General features: G+C 41.2%; 2 protein-coding genes across 11 annotated transcripts in view; one reads left to right on the top strand and one right to left on the bottom strand.

The window, feature by feature from the left end:
* cntn3a.1 (contactin 3a, tandem duplicate 1) overlaps positions 1 to 16,806 on the top strand; it is a 76,618-nt gene extending 59,812 nt beyond the window's left edge. For all 4 annotated transcript variants that reach the window (XM_070968169.1, XM_070968172.1, XM_070968171.1 and 1 more), the window contains 12 exons: positions 1,604 to 1,731; positions 4,054 to 4,229; positions 7,449 to 7,566; positions 8,976 to 9,134; positions 9,339 to 9,488; positions 10,345 to 10,415; positions 10,981 to 11,215; positions 12,240 to 12,355; positions 12,591 to 12,777; positions 13,572 to 13,684; positions 14,377 to 14,545; positions 15,355 to 16,806. In XM_070968169.1, the coding sequence (XP_070824270.1) occupies positions 1,604 to 1,731; positions 4,054 to 4,229; positions 7,449 to 7,566; positions 8,976 to 9,134; positions 9,339 to 9,488; positions 10,345 to 10,415; positions 10,981 to 11,215; positions 12,240 to 12,355; positions 12,591 to 12,777; positions 13,572 to 13,684; positions 14,377 to 14,545; positions 15,355 to 15,446 (1,714 nt within the window). In that variant the 3' untranslated portion in view covers positions 15,447 to 16,806. The remainder of the gene's footprint in view (positions 1 to 1,603; positions 1,732 to 4,053; positions 4,230 to 7,448; positions 7,567 to 8,975; positions 9,135 to 9,338; positions 9,489 to 10,344; positions 10,416 to 10,980; positions 11,216 to 12,239; positions 12,356 to 12,590; positions 12,778 to 13,571; positions 13,685 to 14,376; positions 14,546 to 15,354) is intronic.
* Positions 16,807 to 17,936: 1,130 nt separating this feature from the next.
* Positions 17,937 to 20,894, bottom strand: part of LOC139334654 (band 4.1-like protein 1) — a 39,564-nt gene continuing 36,606 nt past the window's right edge. For 6 of the 7 annotated variants that reach the window (XM_070967682.1, XM_070967680.1, XM_070967684.1 and 3 more), the window contains one exon: positions 17,937 to 20,834. In XM_070967682.1, coding sequence (XP_070823783.1) covers positions 20,826 to 20,834 — 9 coding nt within the window. In that variant the 3' untranslated portion in view covers positions 17,937 to 20,825. The remainder of the gene's footprint in view (positions 20,835 to 20,894) is intronic. The other variant, XM_070967687.1, reaches the window with a different exon arrangement.

Raw genomic sequence — 20,894 nt, 5'->3', positions numbered from 1 at the left:
TGGGCAAAATGAATGCCATTATGCATATTTCTCTGCAAGTTCTTTGTGCACATGTTTCTGTACACACAGTGTTCAAGGCCTTGTTGACACTGACAGGCTTTTAAGGACTCAATCACGTACAAATCTTTTCAACGCTCCTAGAAGGGGCATCAACATATCTGAAGTTTAGTTTTTCGCCTTAGAAATCCGTCTTTTGATCTTACTCTACAAGCACTTAAAATGACAAAAGAAAAGTAGTTCATGATTTGTAGTCATGGTTTATAGTTAAAAGAACAAATGATAATGATGTGATTGTTTGAGTTGAATATGAGCGCACTGGGTGAAATGAGAAAAGCTAAGCCCGTGGATGAATTTAATTGTTGCTGTGAGATGAAACAGATTAAATGAGATAACTCTGCGACACGAGCGGAGAGACTGGATGCATATGCACTTTATTTGAGCAATGCCTTGTTGCTGATTTATCTTTCATATTTGCCTTTACGTCACTCAAGCACCTTGTTGACTGGTGGAGTAGCAGCAGTGCACTTTGACTGTCAGAGGAAATCTTTCAGGCTTGACTGATGACGCCAACAGATGAAATGAGAATCTTTGTTATTTGGACTCGCGAGTGCAATCTGTCATAGAGGTCCCAGCTTCCTTTTATTACCACACAACCAGGCAGGTCGAATTGGTTTCTCTGCTGGTGAAATTTCACTGAAATATACATGACTCCATTGGACTAAATCCAAGGCTGGTTGGGTTGGGTCTTAATAGCAGTACTATTACAGTACTAGCACTGTTTGTACTGTTTACTTGTTAAAGCATTTGTCCAGGATAGAAATGAACAGCTGCACAGCTTGAAGCAGCCCTCTCATGTCTTTATGTATGAACCTACCCCTACAAAGAACTAAAACAATCTCAGTGCTGCTTTAAAAATCAGGGTTTAATTGAATTATTTTAGGTTGCACCTCCGTTAAATGTTGTTTGACATTATGCTGCTTTTGCCTCCCTTCTTACCAGTGTATTTAGGGTGACATGTCCTCGCCATCATGCAGCACTGTACGCTGAAGTGCTGGATTAACTATTAAAATTAATACCTTTGATGCGTGTAGTGCAGCATATGTGACAGCCAGAGTCTCAACAACTAAGTAATATAGAAAACCATGCTCTTATCAAGTTTTAGTGTGTTTATGTCTGCTGGAGCAATATTTGTAACATAAAACTTATGCCACACTTACACAGTATGAGCAGATCTATAACATTTGGTTACTAAGAATTTTGAACCTCGATGAACTCTTTCCTCTCATCACGTGATTTTGGGCTGTTCTTATCAACTGCTCAGAAATCAAGCTGTAACTCCTTCTCGTATGGCAGCCTAAAGCACAGGGAGCCAATTAAAACTCACTGAGATAAACTCCGGGCTAAAGTTGAACTGCTTTAGGACACGACTTGCTCGTTTAGAATAGATTTTTATGCACTTTGAATGTATATAGAAAATGACAGCCCAGCAAGCTTCCACAAGTAAAGCTGCACTTAACTTTATTAACTCAACAGTAATGCACTGTCAGTTAGCCATACACACACATATATATATACACATTATGTACTCTTGTTTCACCCGCAGAGTTACCGTGTTGGATAATGGGAGCCTACGGATTTCAAATGTCACTAAAATGGACGCTGGACTCTACACATGTGTGGCCAGAAACCAGTTTGGAGTAGCGAGCAGTGCTGGCAGCCTTTTGGTTAAAGGTAAGATATTGTTTTCTTCACTTCAATTCACAGCTTCTTAAATGTTTATTTCATTAGCTGTTTCCATTGCAACCACTGTCCCTACAGTATACATAATACAGTTACAACAAAACAGTGTAATTACATGAACAGCAAACACTTAAAGCTTGTTTGCTTTTTGTATTTTAGGAATGAGTTTAGGTATTTATTTGTTGAAACATTTAATGTGTGATCCATTTGAACATCAGACCTCTTGCAAGTTGTGTCAACACATCATTTATGATGACATAAATGATCTGACAGTCTACTCAAGAGCTGTGAGACACAACCGACCAGCGCTGCATCCACAATTAACCGACACTGACCCTCCCTGCACTCTTGATGAACAAATGGTGACACAGAGTTCCTGTAAAGACTCCCCTCTTCTTACCTGACAGATATACTGTCCAATTAGTTGATTGGCAGTGGCTGTGGGAAGCTCATTGGGCTCATTGCATTCATGTGCCTCAATGTTTAATTCATACTTTCTTGCACAGTGGCTCATGGCCATGGTTTGTTTAAGATCTCAATCCATATAAATCACACACTTCTGCAGTGCAATGAATTTTCTAGGTCTTTCTAAAGAGCAGAGTCAACAACGGTGCTCTATTAAAATGCCTTTTGGTGATTCCTCCTCCCAAGTTTTTTGAATTGCAAATTGACTTGCATAGAAGCTCATTTCAGCTCTCTTTTCCCCCAAAGCCTCTGTACGTGTACGAATGGAGCTGTCATACAGTGTACTGTATATACGCATGTGTATTTCTAATACTGGTCAGAGGTGGAAGCTAAATTATACATTTATTCAAGTACTATACAATTTTAAGGAACTGCACAAGCACAGTATTATGCAGATTCAGGTTTTACATACAGAAATTGGTTTAAAATAGCGGACACTGTGTACAGGTCAGTGTGTCAATGATGTAAACATGAATGGGAATGACAATGACGTATCTTCACTGTTCATTAGGCCTGCAAAAAATATGTCTTTCATTTTATTGATTCCTTGTCTAAAGCTCAGATATATTTAAGCAGGAAACAGTAAACCTTTTGAACCTTTTAAACTTGAATCTTAATCAAATCGTTTCTTACTTAACTACAATTTAAGCTGAGTACTTGCTTGGTTTCTAAGTAAAACTGTGACTTTGAACCCTGCACCAGGACTGTGCTGGTCTTCTGGATTCTGAACACGGTTTGCTTTCTAGCCTCCTGTCTAGTTAATTGCCCTTCATTGCATTTCACCTGCAAATCATTCCTTAGATTCCAGCAGAGCTTGATGTCAGCTACCACTTCATCCCAGACTTGTTATTTTGACTTAACTGAACCTCAGGCATACTATTTAAGTTCACTTCCTCAGAATGCGGATACTCTGGGATAACAACACATCCAAGCAACTCCTGCTATCGTATGCATTTAAATCAGCATATATTGATACATTAAAAACGTCTCTGTATGGTTGTTGGAAAATACTGTCATTCCATCGGTTTACAAAATGAGAACTGCCCTGCACGGAGCACATTGAGGGGAATGAGGGAGCCAATTTGTGATTTTCCTTCCAGTCATAAGAGGAAATGAGCATGACAGCTTTGCAATCGGAAGCAGAAAGTTTTACCCCTCTCATTTTGCATCTGGTGCCAAACTTTTCTAAGACTCACCTGGAATGCACTGCCATGACCAGTCGGTTCTCCTTAGGGGGTGCGAGATAAACAAGCTGGCTTGTTTTGACAGAGCCGAATATAGACCTTTACTCCCCCTGACATGCTGCATTGGCTTGCCTGTCCATTAGATGCTTATGACATGCATGCATAATTCACAGTGGACTGGTGTATTGGCCTCTCAGCCCGTGCTATATTCTCCGCACCGTACTGCCGCTGAATGAGACACCCAGCCGCGACGGACCAAAGATTATGTTGATGCACACCATGCTGAGGATGAAATAGGATGGCTTTTTGTCTCGCTGCAAACAGAGCCAAATTATAGGCTTCTATCTGACCTGCCGTAATGGTTGAGTTTTTTCTTTTTGTTTGTTTGTTTTTCCTTCCTCTTGTCGTTGTTTAGTGATATAGAAGACCATACTGATTTATGAAACTCAAAGAAAGAGATGCAATATAAGCTCACTGGCAGACTCAAAAGTAATTTATTTTGTTTGGCTAACATCTAGGACAGGGTTTGACAGAGGACAGGTTTTGTTTCGGAGAGTGGCATGTTTTTGCAATTATTTCTCCATGTTCAGGGAACATGGAGAAATAGAACAGCTGAAAAAAGCAAGCTCGCTCAAAGATATCATATGGTGCTCCCTGTTTACAGAGCCAACTGTGATCACCAGTCCGGCAGGTCATCTGGACGTGACTGTGGGTGAGAGTATCGTGCTGCCTTGCCAGGTATCTCATGACCCCACCATGGACCTCAAGTTCACCTGGTTCTTCAACGAGCAGCTCATCCACTTTGGAAGCCACTGGGCGTATTTTGAAAAAGTTGGTGGGGTGAGTGCACTCTATCAAACATTGTGATTGACCCTGAGCCCCTTCAGTTTCCTCATTAAAAACAGTTTTTCTTACATGGAGGATCAAATCATTGTACGTCAAATTCAGTTTGTCATGCACGTGTGCTCGTGGATACTTAAAACAGTTGACAGTTCCTACAGATAGGTCCCAAAGTGTAGGACACATTGGGAGGTGTATGCATGGTTTAAAATAAGCTTATTTTTCCAGCTTTGATTAGCAGGAAGCTGGATTCACACCAGTGTTCCAGCTTGGAAGCCCGGACAAAGTAATCAGAGACACCATTGTTCTTACAAAAAAAAGACCAACTAAAGTCATGTCATCAGCATATTTGAATTGCTTAAAATTGCTGTCCTGCTGTGTCATCTCATTGGTGTAAACAGAAAATAAGAAAGGTGAGAAAACGCAGCCTCATCAGAAAGTGCTCCTTTTACTCAGACTCTTTGTGGGCGGTCAGTTAATAGTCCTTGACTGAGTGCACAAGACCCCCATTCACCCGAAAGACCAGAAGCCGCTGCAGGAGTACTGTGCTGTAGCCTGTCCGCATCGTATTAAGAGCTGAGCTAAAATCAATAGAATCTGTACATATGCACAGTCAACCATGCTGCCTGTAATGGGTCCTATTGTTCTTCTATGAGGGAAGATGCTGCAGCCCGAAGGTTAACTTCAGATCAAAATGTGCTTCAGAAATCATATAGATACAAGTTTCCGAGTTGGTTTAAATGACCTTTGAACTATTCATTGTGGCATTGTGGCACAACTACAGAATCCAATTTCTTGTGATGTCGATAAGAAAACATTTACTTCTGTATCGCCTTCACAATCTGTATGATTTATCTCTGAATCTTCCAGCATCTAAAGACAGGCTTAAAGCAAAGCTGTGTGTGGACATTTCCACTCTTGATAACACTCAGAACATCTTTCTCCACATACTTGTACACATATACAGCAGTTTAAAGTGACTCATGAGGAAATTAGACATTTGAACTCTATTACAGTGATTATTAACGTGTTTATGTCTCATTTCTTTACAGCTTAATTTCAGGTTCATCTTTTCAGGAGCAAAGTATTCAAGACTTGTTCATGATGAATCATACAGATTTTTTTTTTAAAAACTGAATGAGAGGGCTGTATCTATGCCTGTTATGCATGATAGTAACACCTCCTCTATTGACAAAAGCAGCAACAAAGGAACTCATTAAGCAGTGTTCAGCCATGCATTACATCTGATCATCTAACACCAATTTTTTTTCTCTTTTAATTAGGAAAAGCAATTACGAGGTCTTGGCTTCTTTATCACCTCTTGTTGTCTTTTGCATTCGGCATGATCATTAACAATAACAAGAGCTTCATAATGGCGTGTAGCCCTGCGGTTCATTTAAACACTTGACTCCTCCACAGTGAACCCCCGCTGACCTGTTGTGGTAGAGAAGCTATTGACATGTTGATGGTGCATGGTCACATTACTTAAACTTTCCTGATCTATAGGGAGAGATCGTTTTTTTCTTTTGCAGGAGACTGTTACATGCTTTTCACTACTGATAGTGTGCTGCAAACTCAAGGAGAATGAGGCTTGTAACATAAAATAGCAGTGAGTCATCACCTGATACTTAAGGTGTAGGCAGCGTCAGTGTAGCTGCTGTAAGATTTAAGTAGTGCTTGCCTAAATGCGTAATTCCCAGTGTTTGATTTGTCTTTCTGCACACTGCACTAATATTTTCTAAAAGCTCAGATATCTGCTACAAAGAGAAATTCAACACAGGGTACGCTGAAGAATATAATTTTTAAGTAAACTGTAAGCTTAAGGTTGTACCTTATCAAGCAAATGTCAAGCAGCAAGTTCCATGAGCACCGCATTACAACACATAAATCAGAAGAGATTTAACAGACTGATTTGGTCTGAATGTATTTTGTAGGCTCATATTATCTTCAAATTTACTATGGAAATGGTGCGGCTGGCTAGTAAAAGTTAAAAGGTCTGCTGGTAGAGGACACACTGAGAGTTGGAAAAAAAAAACCTTATCACTCCAGCAATGCTTACACCAGCCTCACTGTTGGTTACATCCTCGTCTCTCATTGGGTTCATAACATTTAGCAGCTGCAAATAGAGGCATGCTATGTCTGTGTTTTGTAGAGCTAGTTGTTAGTGCCAGAGCAGCAGTCACACTACTGTTAGGGCTGTGATTGATATGGGACTCGTGGTAAAAAACAGGTTCATCTGAAATTTTAAACACAAAAGTACAGAAACAAATATACTTTCCAACGGAAATAAGATGGCGCTTGCTTGAGATGAAAGGGTGCCTGAATGCATTGGCCGTGTGAAGCACAGTCAGCATTTTTGATAAGCTGAAGCATTTAAAAAAACAGAACATTACTATACATCTGTATAATTAGTTGATATTGCAGTTCGTATTTTTTTTTTTTTCCAACACCGTATGAATCACGTCAAGTCAGCCTGAACATAAAACAACTGCACTGCCTCATGCTGCAGAGACAGACGTGATGTGCAGTGGACGGCGAATGTCTTTTACCTTTTATCCAACATCTAAAAGCCCCACCACATATGATTACTCTATTTTGTAAGACTTTTTACTGTCTCACTTGATTTAATAAGCAAGCTTGGAGGTTCTTTTTTTCTTGCTGTATATGAAATTTGCCAAAGTGAGAGATCTGTGACGCGCTCCATCCCCAGTTAATATTATTTTAATGATGGCAGAGAATTTCAAAGAGTGAATGACTTGCAGTAACTGAATTTTTATCTCTATAAAATGTCCCTGATTATACATCAAAGTAATTATCAGCTCTCACTCTGTTTCAGTCCCTTACTTTCATAGATAAGACATCAACTTAACATTAGCTCTAGCTTTAAAGTTCAAAGCTAATAATGCATTTGGCATTGAATGGTTGTCTATAGAGTAAATGGAATCAGGGTGAATAAAAGGGATAGAGCTGAAAGAAGCTTTTTAATTTCTCACAAAGAGCCGTCGTCATAAATGATCATGAAAACTTCCACTCAGTCATTTCGTGCGTCCCTGGACTTATGTGTACCTCTCTGCTCCATAATGTAAGTGCCAAAAGAAAATCACTTTGGCATTCGCTTGTTTCTGCAGTCCTTTTAGTTTTGCTACTTTAAATTTCTGCCGTTTTACAGTTTTTTGCCTCTCTTTTTCTTGTTGTTTTTCTGAACATCTGCACTGACAGCGCTCGGCTGGTGACATCATGATCCGTAACATTCAACTGAGACATGCTGGGAAATATACATGTGCTGTTCAGACCAAGGTGGACAGTGTGTCTATCGCCACTGATGTGGTGGTCAGAGGTAAGAATGTCCCTCACACTATATGTAAAAAAGATTTTTCAAATTTAGGTTTGTTGTTTTGCATTTAAGTTTGTTGTTTTGCATTAAGAGGTTATGGGGTAGCAGTGTTGTGTGTAGTGTACACACCGTAGCTGACATCCACACATCAAGGCTACAGCAGCTAAGGAGATAGCAGAAACACTCAATTATTTCTGTAACATCTTGTGTGATAGCAGACGTTTTCGCAACCAACCATCTGCTGGCCATGACTGTCACTCTCTTTCACAGTGAATGAAAGAATGCACACACAAGTGCTTTGGCTGACTACACGGTGATAGTCTCCCATTCAATAGTGAAACAAATAAGCCTTCCCATTACTACTCTGTATCACAAAGTGAATGAAATAATGGTAACAAACTGTGGAGTGTATAATGAAAGCACGATAAAGCCTGACAGTGTACGCCGTATCCTCGTGATTGCCACGTTTGTGAGACCTCAGTGCTCCGCAATGCAGACGTACCATTACCCTCCCAACGTTATTGATTTCTGACCCCTGAAGATGAATCAATGTCTACTTACGACACATCATCACAGGTTACATATGTTCATTGCTTGAGAATAGCTTTACCCCAGGATTGATTTTGCCTTGTAATATCCCTTGACTGTTTCATAAGATCAGATAAAAGTTAATAGAATTTTTTGCAACAAAAAAATGATAATTAATTAAAATTATGATTCTTATTTTATAACCTTTACTGGTGTCATTAAGGTTACAAATCTCTTTTTCAAGTGCAAAATGCTAATAATTGTAATAATATAATAATAAGAATATGCCAATGGTTACGTCTCTGCGAGAGGACAAGGCAGACCATCCAACCACAGCGTACAAGGAGCAATAATGAGTAAGGGCTTTAAATTTGTAATAAATCTCAGCGCTCCATGGTAGACAGTTCCAGTGTGTGTAGGCATTGCTGTGGTGCAAGGATGTATACAACATCTCGAACAAGTCTCCTTGACGTCAAAAGGATTTCTAAAATAGAAACTCCATTTCAACTTCAGCTTTTTCACCAGTTGCTATCAGTGTATTTTTTTTTCCTTTGTATCCTGTTAGTCATCTCGTGATTTACCTTGCAAACCCTGAGAGAGATTGTGAACCACTGCTGTAGGACATGTTATGATCTAGTACAGTAAACTGCAATTCATAAGAAATAAAGTGAGATATTTAAATCTTTTGTAACATACATTGTGTTTGTACTGGATTTACTGTACCTCTCAGCCATCCTAATAACTCTCTGTCTAATCAGTCTGTAACATCAGCTCTTAGCGTGGCCCATCTGCTCTCTATCTCCCTTCTTCTGCCTCTTGTCCTCATTAATCTCTACAGTATGTGTCATTGTGTGTGTGTCAACTGTGGCTCCTTATCCTCCCAGGTGCCCCCGGCCCCCCTGTGGATTGTCACGTGACCGAGATGACAGAGACCACTGCTTCTGTGTCGTGGGGTCCTGGGACAGACAACCACAGCCCCATCCTCAGCTACACCATCCAAGCCAGAACGCCCTTCTTTCTTGGGTGGCAAGCCGTTACCACTGGTAGGTCTGCTTCATCTGACAGACTGAGTGTAGGTTGTGTGAACGTGAAGTTTACTGAGTATGTAAAAAGAGTGTGGGGTGTGTGACTGGTATCCCTTTCAAGCACCACACATAAAATGACAGTCAATAGCACCAGCATGGCTAACTTTCAGTGGCAGATCTCGCAGGGCTTTGATGAAAAGTTATTTCTGTGATGTCTCTCAGTTCCTGAGCTGCTCGGGGGGAAGCAGCTGTCAGCCACTGTCACTGACTTGAGTCCCTGGGTGGAATATGAGTTCAGAGTCCTGGCAACCAACAACATTGGAACAGGGGAGCCCAGCAAACCCTCCAAAAAAGCCCGCACCAGAGAAATGCGTACGTATCAGTAGCTTCTGACATTAACTTTTCTGCCAACTACGACACAAATTGTCAATAATTACGTAGAGCAATGCTGCTTCATTAGAACTTCATTGTACCAGCGTATTTCAGAGAATTCTCCACTTCCTCAAGACACAATATGTGAATGAACTAAATTCACAACAAATGCACTGAGGCCTGGCAGCTTCAGTCAAACAGTGTGTGTGTGTGTGTGTGTGTGTGTGTGTGTGTGTGTGTGTGTGTGTGTGTGTGTGTGTGTGTGTGTGTGTGTGTGTGTGTGTGTGTGTGTGTGTGTGTGTGTGTGTGTGTGTAGGGCAGTGCATTAAAAGTGAAACAGGTACAGTATGTTTGCTTCAGAACCAGTATGCGTCTGATCAAGTCAAAGGAGTACATAGTTACAAATACATGCAGGTACATGCATGGTATTTGCATAAACATAAAAGCACAAATCATGCAATGAACAACCCATAAAATGACCCACTAATTCGTGTGCTACTACACATGTGAAAAAGTTGTACAAAGCTGTTTTGGGCTCCAGAAGAAGCTGTGTGAACACTGATAAACTGCCTCAAGTGATGTCACTTGAGGTAGAGTTGGTTGGGGCTGAAGACTACACCAGACATCTTGAGCCCACTCCTCATCTCTGCTTGAGGCTAACAGCATGACGCTACATTAGCCTTATACATTAGCTACCAGCATAAAACACTCAAATCTGACTGAACTGTCTGCGATTGAGTTGCACTGTGTGTAATGTAGGTGCCAGGCTTTGACAGGAAAGAACAATAGTCCTGATTGATTTTTTTTTTTTTTTTTTAAACTGTCCACACCACTCACACTGTGTTTTATCTGTTAGTTCCCAGGGTGACTCCGGCCAGAGTGAACGGCGGTGGTGGAGGACGTTCAGAGCTGGTCATCACTTGGGAGGTAAACTGTATTTAGATACATTACATTTTTGTTTGGGGGAGTGGATGTGGCTGTATTTTTATTCATGTGCTACATCTAAATACATACAGTAACTGCAAGGGATTTTAATGATGAATTTAAAAAAAATACACAATTTTGACAGATATATATGTGCATGTGTATATTTCTATATATGAAATGCACTGTATAAACCCATGCATATTGATGTTGACATCAAGCACAAGAGTAGTGAAATATTGACTTAGGCATTGAGTGTTTGTGTAACCTTAGTTTTTGCAACATCTAGGATTTCTGGCTTCACTTTAGTCCTTTATTTCTTTCAATGTGTAATTGGAAGATAAAGCATAAAGAATAAACTCTGTTATAATAGTTCTATTTTATTTCTCCTCAGTATAAAAGCACTTAACCAGACAGAGTTCATGCAAGGCTTGCAAGTACAGTACCACCTTCAGCATTACTCCTCTAAGGGCCCTAGTCTGTGCAAAGCTGCATTTATTTTAGGTATTGATATCTTTAAGATCAGCCATCTTGAGTCATCCCTCTGAGTCATCTCATACCTCTTCAGCCTGTTCCTGAGGAGCTGCAGAGTGGCCCGGGCTTTGGATACGTGGTGGCTTTCCGCCCACTCGGAGCGCAGGGCTGGATGCAGGCTGCTGTCACCTCCCCGGACGCCTCGAGATATGTCTTCAAGAACGAAAGCATCCCTCCCTTCTCCCCTTACCAAGTCAAAGTCGGGGTTTACAACAACAAGGGAGAAGGTCCTTTTAGTCCAGTGACCACCATCTACTCAGCAGAGGAAGGTGTGTACTATTACAACGAGACTACAAAGCGTGTGTTCATCTAACACTGGGAATGTACAACATTCCCAGAGTTAGATCACACACTGCGACAACAGATCAGATAAGTCGTAGTCTTATTTATGTCAGATTTTATTTTGAGTCCAGTTTTAGTAATTGACATTTTAAACAGTGACTACTGCACAGCCATGCACGAACAAATGGACCCACACTGGAAACATTCTGTGAGTCTAAAATCCTGTTTTCAGACATCCTGAAAGGCTGTGAAAACATGTTTTCTCAGTCAATGTCTGACTGTGATCGGGATTAAGCAATACTTGAATAGAAATTTGGTGACAACTGTTGGTTTGTATGTTGCTTTTGAGACAGCACAACACAGTCGGTCTGATCCAACCCCACCCACACAGTGTGATAATCACATCAGATGAGTTTAAACTCTGGTAAACTCAATTTACTTCACTTAATAATGATATCAGACAAATCAGTTGCACATTTAAGTCATGAATAAATGCCACAGAGAAATACATAAGTTTTGTGCTGAGCGCATAGTCTAATTAATCATAGCTGCTTGCAGACAGTGGTGGCCTGAGCAGGTTTTGGTTTGACACTTACAGAAACAACAGAATAACATGTCTTTATCGCTCATTTGATTCTTTAATGTCTTGTAAACACGTCCATGTACATGCACAGGAAAAGCTTTTGTCCACAATTACATTTAGAGTGTAAAATTACATGTTATTTAACAGGAACAGCATTTTCCTGATGCTGTTAAGTAGATAGATAAATGTCTTTATGAGCACCTCTCCATTATTGTCATTTTCTTTCATAATAAAAACACAGTCCTCATATTTGTGATGAATTAGAGTTAAGTTATCCTGTCACACTTTTGAGTGACATGAATTCCAGGACTTTCTGTTGGAGCACTCTATTGATGAAGCTGCAGTATATTCAATAAGTCAGTCTGTAAACGTGGGCGTAATGAATCTGGGTCTTCCTCCTTATCTGGACCATCCTGTGTGCCTTTCAGAGCCCAGCAGAGCTCCAGGCAGGCTGAGGGCGAAGAGTGTGTCAGCGTCCGAGGTTGAGGTCACCTGGAGGCCACTGGCTTGGAGCAACAACCGCAGACGCATCCTGGGCTACGAGGTCAAACCAACACATGCCCACACAATAGGAACTCTACAAGTATAGTGGACAGTGCCAACAGCTAGTGAACAATGCAATGACCTTTTTGTGTTGTTGTCTACATAACTATTCATTCATGAAGTAAACTAAAGTATATTCATGCCCACAGTCATACAGTTACAGGTGGAAGTTGTAAGTAACAAATCAAACACAAGCTGTTTAAGTATAATCTACGTGTTTGTTGTGTGATTTTTAGCTGCAGTACTGGGGTCAGAGGCAGAAGCAGGACACAGCCAGTGTGATTAGGACAGTGGGGAATAAAACTTCAGTGCTCATCAGGGATCTGGAGGGCAGCAGTACCTATTACATGTCCCTGCGGGCCTATAACAGCGCTGGAGTGGGTCCACAGAGCAGCATAGTCAATGTCACAACCAAGAAACCACGTAAGGGCTCTCAATGTCTTGACTGTCTTTTTGTGTTTTCCTTTGTGTTATTTGTTCTTTTCCCTCTGGATGAAGATGCATGGTCCCTTTGCTATATAATTCATTTCACCAATTAGAGTGAAAGGAGAGATACTCACTGCACAAGAGCACCTGCATTGTTCACAACCATGTTTCCATCGTCTTCTTCTTCTTCCCCTCTTTTTGTGGACACTTTTTTTTTTTTCTCAGCGTCTTACCGACATGAACAGTGTGAAACAAAGGGATGTCATATAGCCAATTTGATAGACGTACCATATCTTTGATGTAAATGCCAGTGGAAATGGGAAATGATGAGATGCTTCCTGCTGAGAGGTTCCCCATCATCATCGTTAATTCCTCTTTATGTTGCTTTACCTTTTTCTTCCTGTGTCACATGCATGCACATGCACGTCCCTGTGCGTGCGGCTTTTAGCAGAGCAGAGATCAAACAAAGCAAGGACCAAAACATCAGAACAGTTCTCCATGATACCCGTGACAGATGTATAGTGTGTCATGGTCATATAATAGGATACATCTGTTTCACACTGCATGTCACTCTCCCCAACCACCCCCTCACAAACATCCCAGCATCTCACTCCCACACACACACATACTCCTTAAGTCGCCGCTCACTCCTAACAGCGGGATGATAAACCGATAATGAGAAATCTCCTTCATGCTGAGTTAGTTCTGGACTTTACTGTTTATTGACTGGGTCGCTTGTTGTTTTTCCTCCCTCCTCTTCCTCTCCTTCTACTCCCCTTGTCCTCCTCCAGCACCCAGTCAAGCCCCGGTCAAAATCATGTGGAACACTTCCAACTCCAAGGTCATCCTGAGGTGGGACCAAGTTCATGCTCTGGAGAATGAGTCAGAAGTCACAGGATATAAGGTAAAAAAAAAAAAAAAAAGCAGAGGGTTTTACACTTGAGAGTGTTTGAACTGGGCTGGCTGCAGCTCTGACAAGGGAAAGGTTTTTTCTAACATAACAGAGAATGACAGACTGTCACTTGGTCCTCCTTGTGAGAGCACTGTTTTTGTTTTTGTTTTTGTTTTTTTTTGTTTTTTTGACTGCACTCTTCTTACAGTAGCGTTAACTGCATTCAATCTGGAAGTACAGCAAGCCGTGTTCCTGTTTACTTGTTTTTAAGCTTTTCATGCTGAAGTTGTGGTGATGTGTAGCTGCACTTTAATTAAATTTTCAAGTCCTCCTTCTTTCCTTGAAATAACAATCCGTTGATAACCCTGCCACCTACACCCCATTATTATAGCCACATAATTTCAGACAAAAACGTACAACTTTACTGATCACACTGAATGGAAACTGGGCACATGCGTGCACACACATCATGACTGCTGCATCTCTACGTTCCCCCTCTCCCCCTGGTGGTCCAACACAGCTGTATGCAGATATCTATAGTAAGGTTAATCCTCTTTAGTTTCAGAGGCAGCACATCACATCTCGTGAAGCTGTCTGAAAGAAACACGAGCTACGAACTCTCCGAAACCACTCGTGATGCATTGTATCTGGACTGACTTCCTGCCACGCCTCACACTGTTATCACCTTTCTCCGCTTCCTGCAGGTGATGTACAGCCAGGACAAACACAGCCGTCCCAGTGTGGTGGAAACTAACACTACCTCCCTGGAGTTGTCGCTGCCAGTCAACCAGGATTACATCATCCAGATTAAACCCTTCAGCGAGGGAGGGGAGGGCAGCAGCAGCCGCCAGATTACCATCCCCAAGATAGCAGGTGGGACAGCTGCTGAGACATGAAAATGATATCAGTGTCTGTTTGTGAGGCGTCACTGTAAATCACGAGTCTCAAGCCTCCAGGCACTGGTGTTTTCAGCATATGTGGGATTATTTTGCATCCATGTTTCCTGTTCTTTTCTAATCTACCTCTCGGTAAATTGATTTCTTCTATCTAAGGCTGTTTCCAAGAACTTCAAGGTAAAGACTCTGACACTGTTGCTGGACAAAATGTGTGAATATAAAAATATACTCTCCTCATAAACAAAAGTTCTGTAGCCTCATTGCATTTTGGTCCTTTGAGGCTGCTCCCTGTAGATAAATTGCTATCTCTGACTCTTCCATGGCTTTTTCCCCCCATTAAATGTTGGCTCAAAATGGTCTTCAAATAAACCTTTTGTCTTTGCAGCGGAGTATGAACATTATGTTTACAGTCATCTTGGCTGTGAAATACATTCTCTTATCCACAGACTGAGGAATATTTATCAGCAAAGAACTAAATCGGCTCAGACATGCAAATAATATTACCAGCAGCTGGATGTTTAATAGATATTTCTTTTATATCAAACTGTGTCTGTTGCCGTGCCCACCCCACGTCTGCAGTCCAGCTCTTTGAAAGGCAGCTTGCTCTATAATTGCAGCGTGCCAGTGCCATCTGTCGGCATAGTGTACTCACGCCACGCTGTACTTCTCTGTACTGAATGCGTTGGCTCTCTGAATTTTCTTCTTTTTTTACTCTGATCATATATACAAGACTTTTCAATACAAGAGCAAACAGCTGTTGGATTTTCATTTGTCTGTGTGTTTCAGGCTCCATAGCTGTGGGTGCAGCCGCGGAGTCTTCTGCATTTCCCATGTTCCACCTCGCAGCATTAATGCTCACAGCGAGGACTGTACTATGACAAACATCTGCAGGAACCAGGCACTACAGCTGCTTATTAAGAGGAGAAACAGTAGGTCAAAGGCAACAAGAGGCTGACAGTCACATTTCCACCTGCTCCCTGCCCTACCCTGCTGTGTCTTTCCTCTTCTTTCTACAGAGATCTCTTTGTGAGGAGGATTCTTTCCCTCCACCTTTCTAAAGGAGTTACTGAAAGGAACTGGCTCTTTCAGAGGTTGCTTTTATGGAACTGAAAGGACACGTGACTTGACTGCAGGCTCTTTGAAGATGTTTCTTTCATTTCTCCCTTCTAACCAATGGATCTTCTGCTGTCGTTTTAACCTTGGAGGCCCAGTGGTGTGTGATGCACAATAGGATGTGTATATGCTTTCTCTGTGGGACTGTACAGGTTCTGTTTAACAGATTTGTACAGTATGTACCACTGGACTTTTCTCGGATGATGGGATTTTATCTCGCCTGGGGATGCAGGACGTAAAGCACTTACATTGCTCATGTTTATGTGAGTGAAGTTATATTTAAGAAATGGAGGACGTCATTTCCTTCTCTTTTTTGACTGTAACCAACTGATAGTTATCCCTACCGCAACAGGGAGCTAAGCCTCATCGCTTCACAACAGACCAGAATTTGGGACCTTTGTAACTCTGCCTGGATTTTCTTCATGCTTTTATGTTCCACCACATCACATCGAAACCTCAGAGTTGCCATGAAACTGTAACCAAAGGTATTGAGCCAACAAGGTTCAGTTCCACCTGTTGTATCATTGTGAGAACATGCAGCGTGTACACCCCCAATATGGCTTCCATTGTAAACAGCAGGCTTGTGTTTATTAATTGATGTCTTACCTTCCTCCCTCGTCCAAGATAAGTGTGTGACAAAGGCACGCTGAGCAGTGTGAGCCGCATTGTTGTACACAATGTATGTATGAAATCCTCAGGTCCCAAATGAGCCTTAAGTCTTATGATTATTATCCATGTTGTTATGATTCAAGATACGTTTTATTTGTTTTCCTCCTCTGTTTATCCGCATTGTATTCTGGCTCACTCATGCTATAATTTATGAATAACTGACCTTGTTGTACGCTATGTTGAGATTTTTCACTTTTGTTACTTTTTAGATCATATTTTTGGGCGTTTTGGGCTCAGAAACAACATGCCTTTCTCCTTTGTCTTTCATGATGAGCATTGTAATACAGTACAAGTGGCAGTGATCACTGACTTTTCTAAACGCTTATTACAAAGTAGGGATGGTATTTTACTGTCAGCTACTGTTTGGCATGAAATTGGTCAGTGTACGTACCTACGTTGCTTAGGATGTCTGAATGGATCGACCTGCTTTTAATAAACATAATGTCATTTTCCTCATTTCTTTCTTTGGTGTCAGAGGAGGTCGTGCCTCAGCTGGCTATTTGGAGTAAAGCTGAAAGCTCTTATGGAGTTTTCTTGGCAAACAACTAGTGGACCTAAGGGTAAGATTTTAAGGTTTTTGTTTACTACTACTTCATCCAAGGTCAAGAATAAATTTTTCGCAATTTTAGTAATTTCAGTAAGGTCACACTTTTGAAAAGTGGCTAAAGTTGAAACTGAAATCCACAGTCCAACTGAAATCCAAGTACTTTCAGTTTGATATGCAGTACATTAACCTGAATCAGTACATCAGAGTCACTGTTAGAAAACAAGGTTTGTCAAACCTCTGCAATAACTCAAACTCCATGGTGTGATTTATTGAATTGATTGTGATAATAGCGCAATCTCTCGAGAGGAAACATGTGTAAACCAGCAGAAACTGCAGCTTAAACAAACACATCCTGTCGCTGTGTTTCAGATCTGTAAGGGCCTTTCAGCCAGTTTCTCTCCTGACTCAATTAACTGTGTTAAGTTCAGGGTTTCTTCCATTCAATTAAAGAGCGGGACTTCACTTGGCAATTTCAGTATGTAAATTTGAATGTCTTTAAGCATTTTTGCTTTAAATTTATTTCTATTTATTTCCTTGTCCATCTTTGTGTGCCTTCAAATCACAGAAGCGAGAGAGAGAGAGAGACTCTTCCATGGTTGCTCCTGATCAGTATTTGAAAACAGATACTCAGAATCAATATTTGCAGAGTGATACCTGTAAACCCTTGAGATTTGTTTGCTGTTCTTCGTGAATGTGAGCTGCAACACTTAGCAATCATGCCTCTGGAAAGACTGGATGGTGTTTAAATTCCACAGTATCTGTTGTTCTCATTGAAATAACTTTCCTAGAGGCTTTTTTCTCACAATAGTTGAGCAACAACTGCAAGAAAATCAGTTTTTTGCCATCATCATCAGGAGGAAAACAGAAGTATAGATATGTGAGAAACTTCAAACCTTATTTTATAATCCATTATTTTTTCATGATACAGCAGCTGCACTTCATTACTGGCCCAGAGGACAAATACACACACACATACCAGCCGTGATAAGACAAACACAGATATATGGAAGAGATCGAGCAGAGGGCTTCCCCTCTCATCTTTTTCTTTTCTTTCTCTCCTTTATTCATTTCGAAGGAATGCAAGTACAATGTACAACAAAGACACAGCACCAAGCAATGGAGAGCAGCAGAGCAGAGGAGGTGAAGCTGTTGTGGAGAGGAGGAGGAGGAGGAGGAGGGGGAGGATGGCGCTGTACAGAGAGGAGAGGGCTAGGTTTAAGGGTCAGCCAGAGGTCGTCCAATCAGACTTCCGCACCAGGTGTCTCAGCCACAGTCAGATGTCTGCGATTAATCACAGTCTGGTTATTACTTGTCAGACTTCCATGGGCAGGCCTTTTCTGGACGGAGGAAGGTGAACTTGACCTTAAAAGTAGATCCAAGGGTGATTTGGATAATTTTGCCCCGTAGTGAAGAATGGTGAGAAGGATATTCACTGTGTCTGCAGGATGTTGTTTGCTAAGCTGTCTTCTTTTAGGTAACTGGTGCCCCCTAGTGTACCTCAAAGCCCATGGCCATTAACTACTTTACATCTTCACAATCCACCAAACGGCACCAAATATACAGAACAAGGTATGCATGGCTGCATTTTTTTTTCCACCTTGCAGTTTGACACCCACATCCATGACTAACCATCACTTTAAAGGATTCTGGAACCAAAATATGAAACACAACGGGAAGTACACGGCACGTGAACGCTGACGGTAAAGTTGAGTGTCTGAAAGCCAAAGTTATACCTCAGTTATACCCTCATAAACCTGACATGACAGTTTTAGCATTGTTTTTGTCAACTGAATGACTTCACAGCTGCATGGGTTTCGATTTCTATATAAAATTCGACTTTGTGCAAGGAGACAGAAATTTTGCAGGAAATGCTGAAGACACCATAATTAAAGGGAAACCTTGCCGTGTCAAGTTTATGCATTTGACTTTCTGGCACTTCTGTAATTAAAAGTAGCTTGTTCATAGAAAGTTAGTTCATACAAAATCAGAGTTTGTACAATTTGACCGCTACCTTAATTGGCACACTACATGTCTATGGCATCCCTCTAACACTGAGGTACTAAATCACACAAAACTACATGTTCAGAGATGCTGCTCCTACTGCAAATTTTATTTATAACACAGTATTTTGCTTGAAAGAGTATTGTAAGGGCTCTGATATCATTTCTGCAGGCTATGTTGAAACTGAAAAAAAAAAAAAATCAGTTGTACAGTCAGTCAACTGAATGCAGACATGACAGGCCGACTGCATGAGTTTGAGCTGGGAAATGAAATTCAAAACAAGCTGATCTGTGAGATGTATTGAACAGCGGCAGAAGCTTGAAATGAGGTGGAACTGCTGAAGGGTTGTAACTGGAGGAGGAAACTATAGCCACTGTGGATCTTGGGATTAATCAAACCTCATGAATTAAGTGCTTGATATTTCCCACTTTTTCTGACAAATACTCCTCATTTCCTGTCAGGAAGCTCCGTTTCCTTTTTCACATTTCAAAGCTCAGACATTCGTTACAGGACTGTGAATAATTCAGCCTTTAAAACTTTTCACTGTTTCTTTCATGGATATCATGAGCCGTCTTCTTTTGAGTTAATATCAATATTACTCAATTACAATTCAATAATGCAAGAAATTACCATGCAAACATTATCTCAAATACTAGTTTCACTGATGCAGCAGCCCAGTCTGTGACTCGAACAAGGGTGTGAGCCTACTCTATGTACTTACTACACAAACTGGCCAAAGTGGGATTGTATCCAGCTGAATTCTGAAAGCATATCTAAAGGCTGGGAAAGGAGAGAAACTGGGCTCATTCTGAAACATCGGCATGCTCAGAAACGACATCGCCACCATTTGAATAAATACAACAGGTACGCTGTGTGTATCAACAGCACCTAATGTCCACACACATACGCGGAAATTCTCAATAAGTCCAATCAGTCCATCTTGATACAGCAACTCGTATCCTCTCATATGTGCCACTCGCACACCACAGTAAAATACATGTTACAGCAGTAAAACCTTTAAGGTAGAGACAGAGAGGGAAGTATCAGACTAGCTCCAACTTTGGTCCGTTACAAACACTTGAATAAATACCACCAGAGGAACTTGCTGGCTCTATATGACACTTTCTACTCAGTGCATCCTCATCAGTCAGTGTGTCGGGGGGTGGGGCGAAGCTCATTTGTTCATTTAACTGGCTATGCGAGAGTGGAAACCGAAAGTAGGATTTGCTCTGCTCTCACTAAACCCTGCTTCACTGGATGCTTCAACAGCACTGGAGCTACACATAATGACTTCTATTAACAAGCACACACAGGAGGTTTTTCAGCACACACAGCAGGAGTCTGTTGATTTCTTGTTATTCAGCAGGACGGACATGTAGAAGACTGTGCATGAGCAACGTTTTTTTTTTTTCTTTTTCTAATTTTCCTGTTTTTCAAATGAGACAGTCTGCACGGGCGGGCACGTGGTCATTCCACAGCATGAATGAGTGCACAGATGATCTAAACAAACCCCTTCTGCACTAATTCCCTTCGACCTTTGAGGAATATTTAAGCAACTGTTTTAAATATAGAGGCCCTGAGAGGTTTGCAGTCAGTTTAGTTGGATTATGTCTTTAATTGTTCCATATGTTTGGATTTCTGGTGGCATATTGTCAACAAATTGAGGAATTAAATGTTCTTTTGCTGCATGACTGCCAAACCAACTTGCTGGACATGAATGATTCCAATAGTGAAATGTTTGGATAAAAATAAAACATAAGAATTTTAAAGGAGTCTCATTTCAGCTTTGTGTGTGTGTGAATGTGTACAAGAGGCTCCATTTGAGCGCCACTGGCAGTAGTCTATCAGTAGGGATGGTGGGTGGCAATTTCAGGTGCTGTGGCACTGACGCTTCTGGTCCAAAGGGGGGCACTCTCATCTCAGGAAATCAGGACTGCTGGTGAGAAAGAGGAGATAGTCAGCCTTCTGAAAAGTCAAAGGCGGGTTGTGAGGCCAA

Source organism: Chaetodon trifascialis, chromosome 8 (assembly GCF_039877785.1).
Source record: "Chaetodon trifascialis isolate fChaTrf1 chromosome 8, fChaTrf1.hap1, whole genome shotgun sequence".
Lineage (NCBI taxonomy): Eukaryota > Metazoa > Chordata > Actinopteri > Chaetodontiformes > Chaetodontidae > Chaetodon > Chaetodon trifascialis.
The sequence above is the reverse complement of the archived record's forward strand: the minus strand, read 5'-3'. Positions and strand labels throughout refer to the sequence as shown.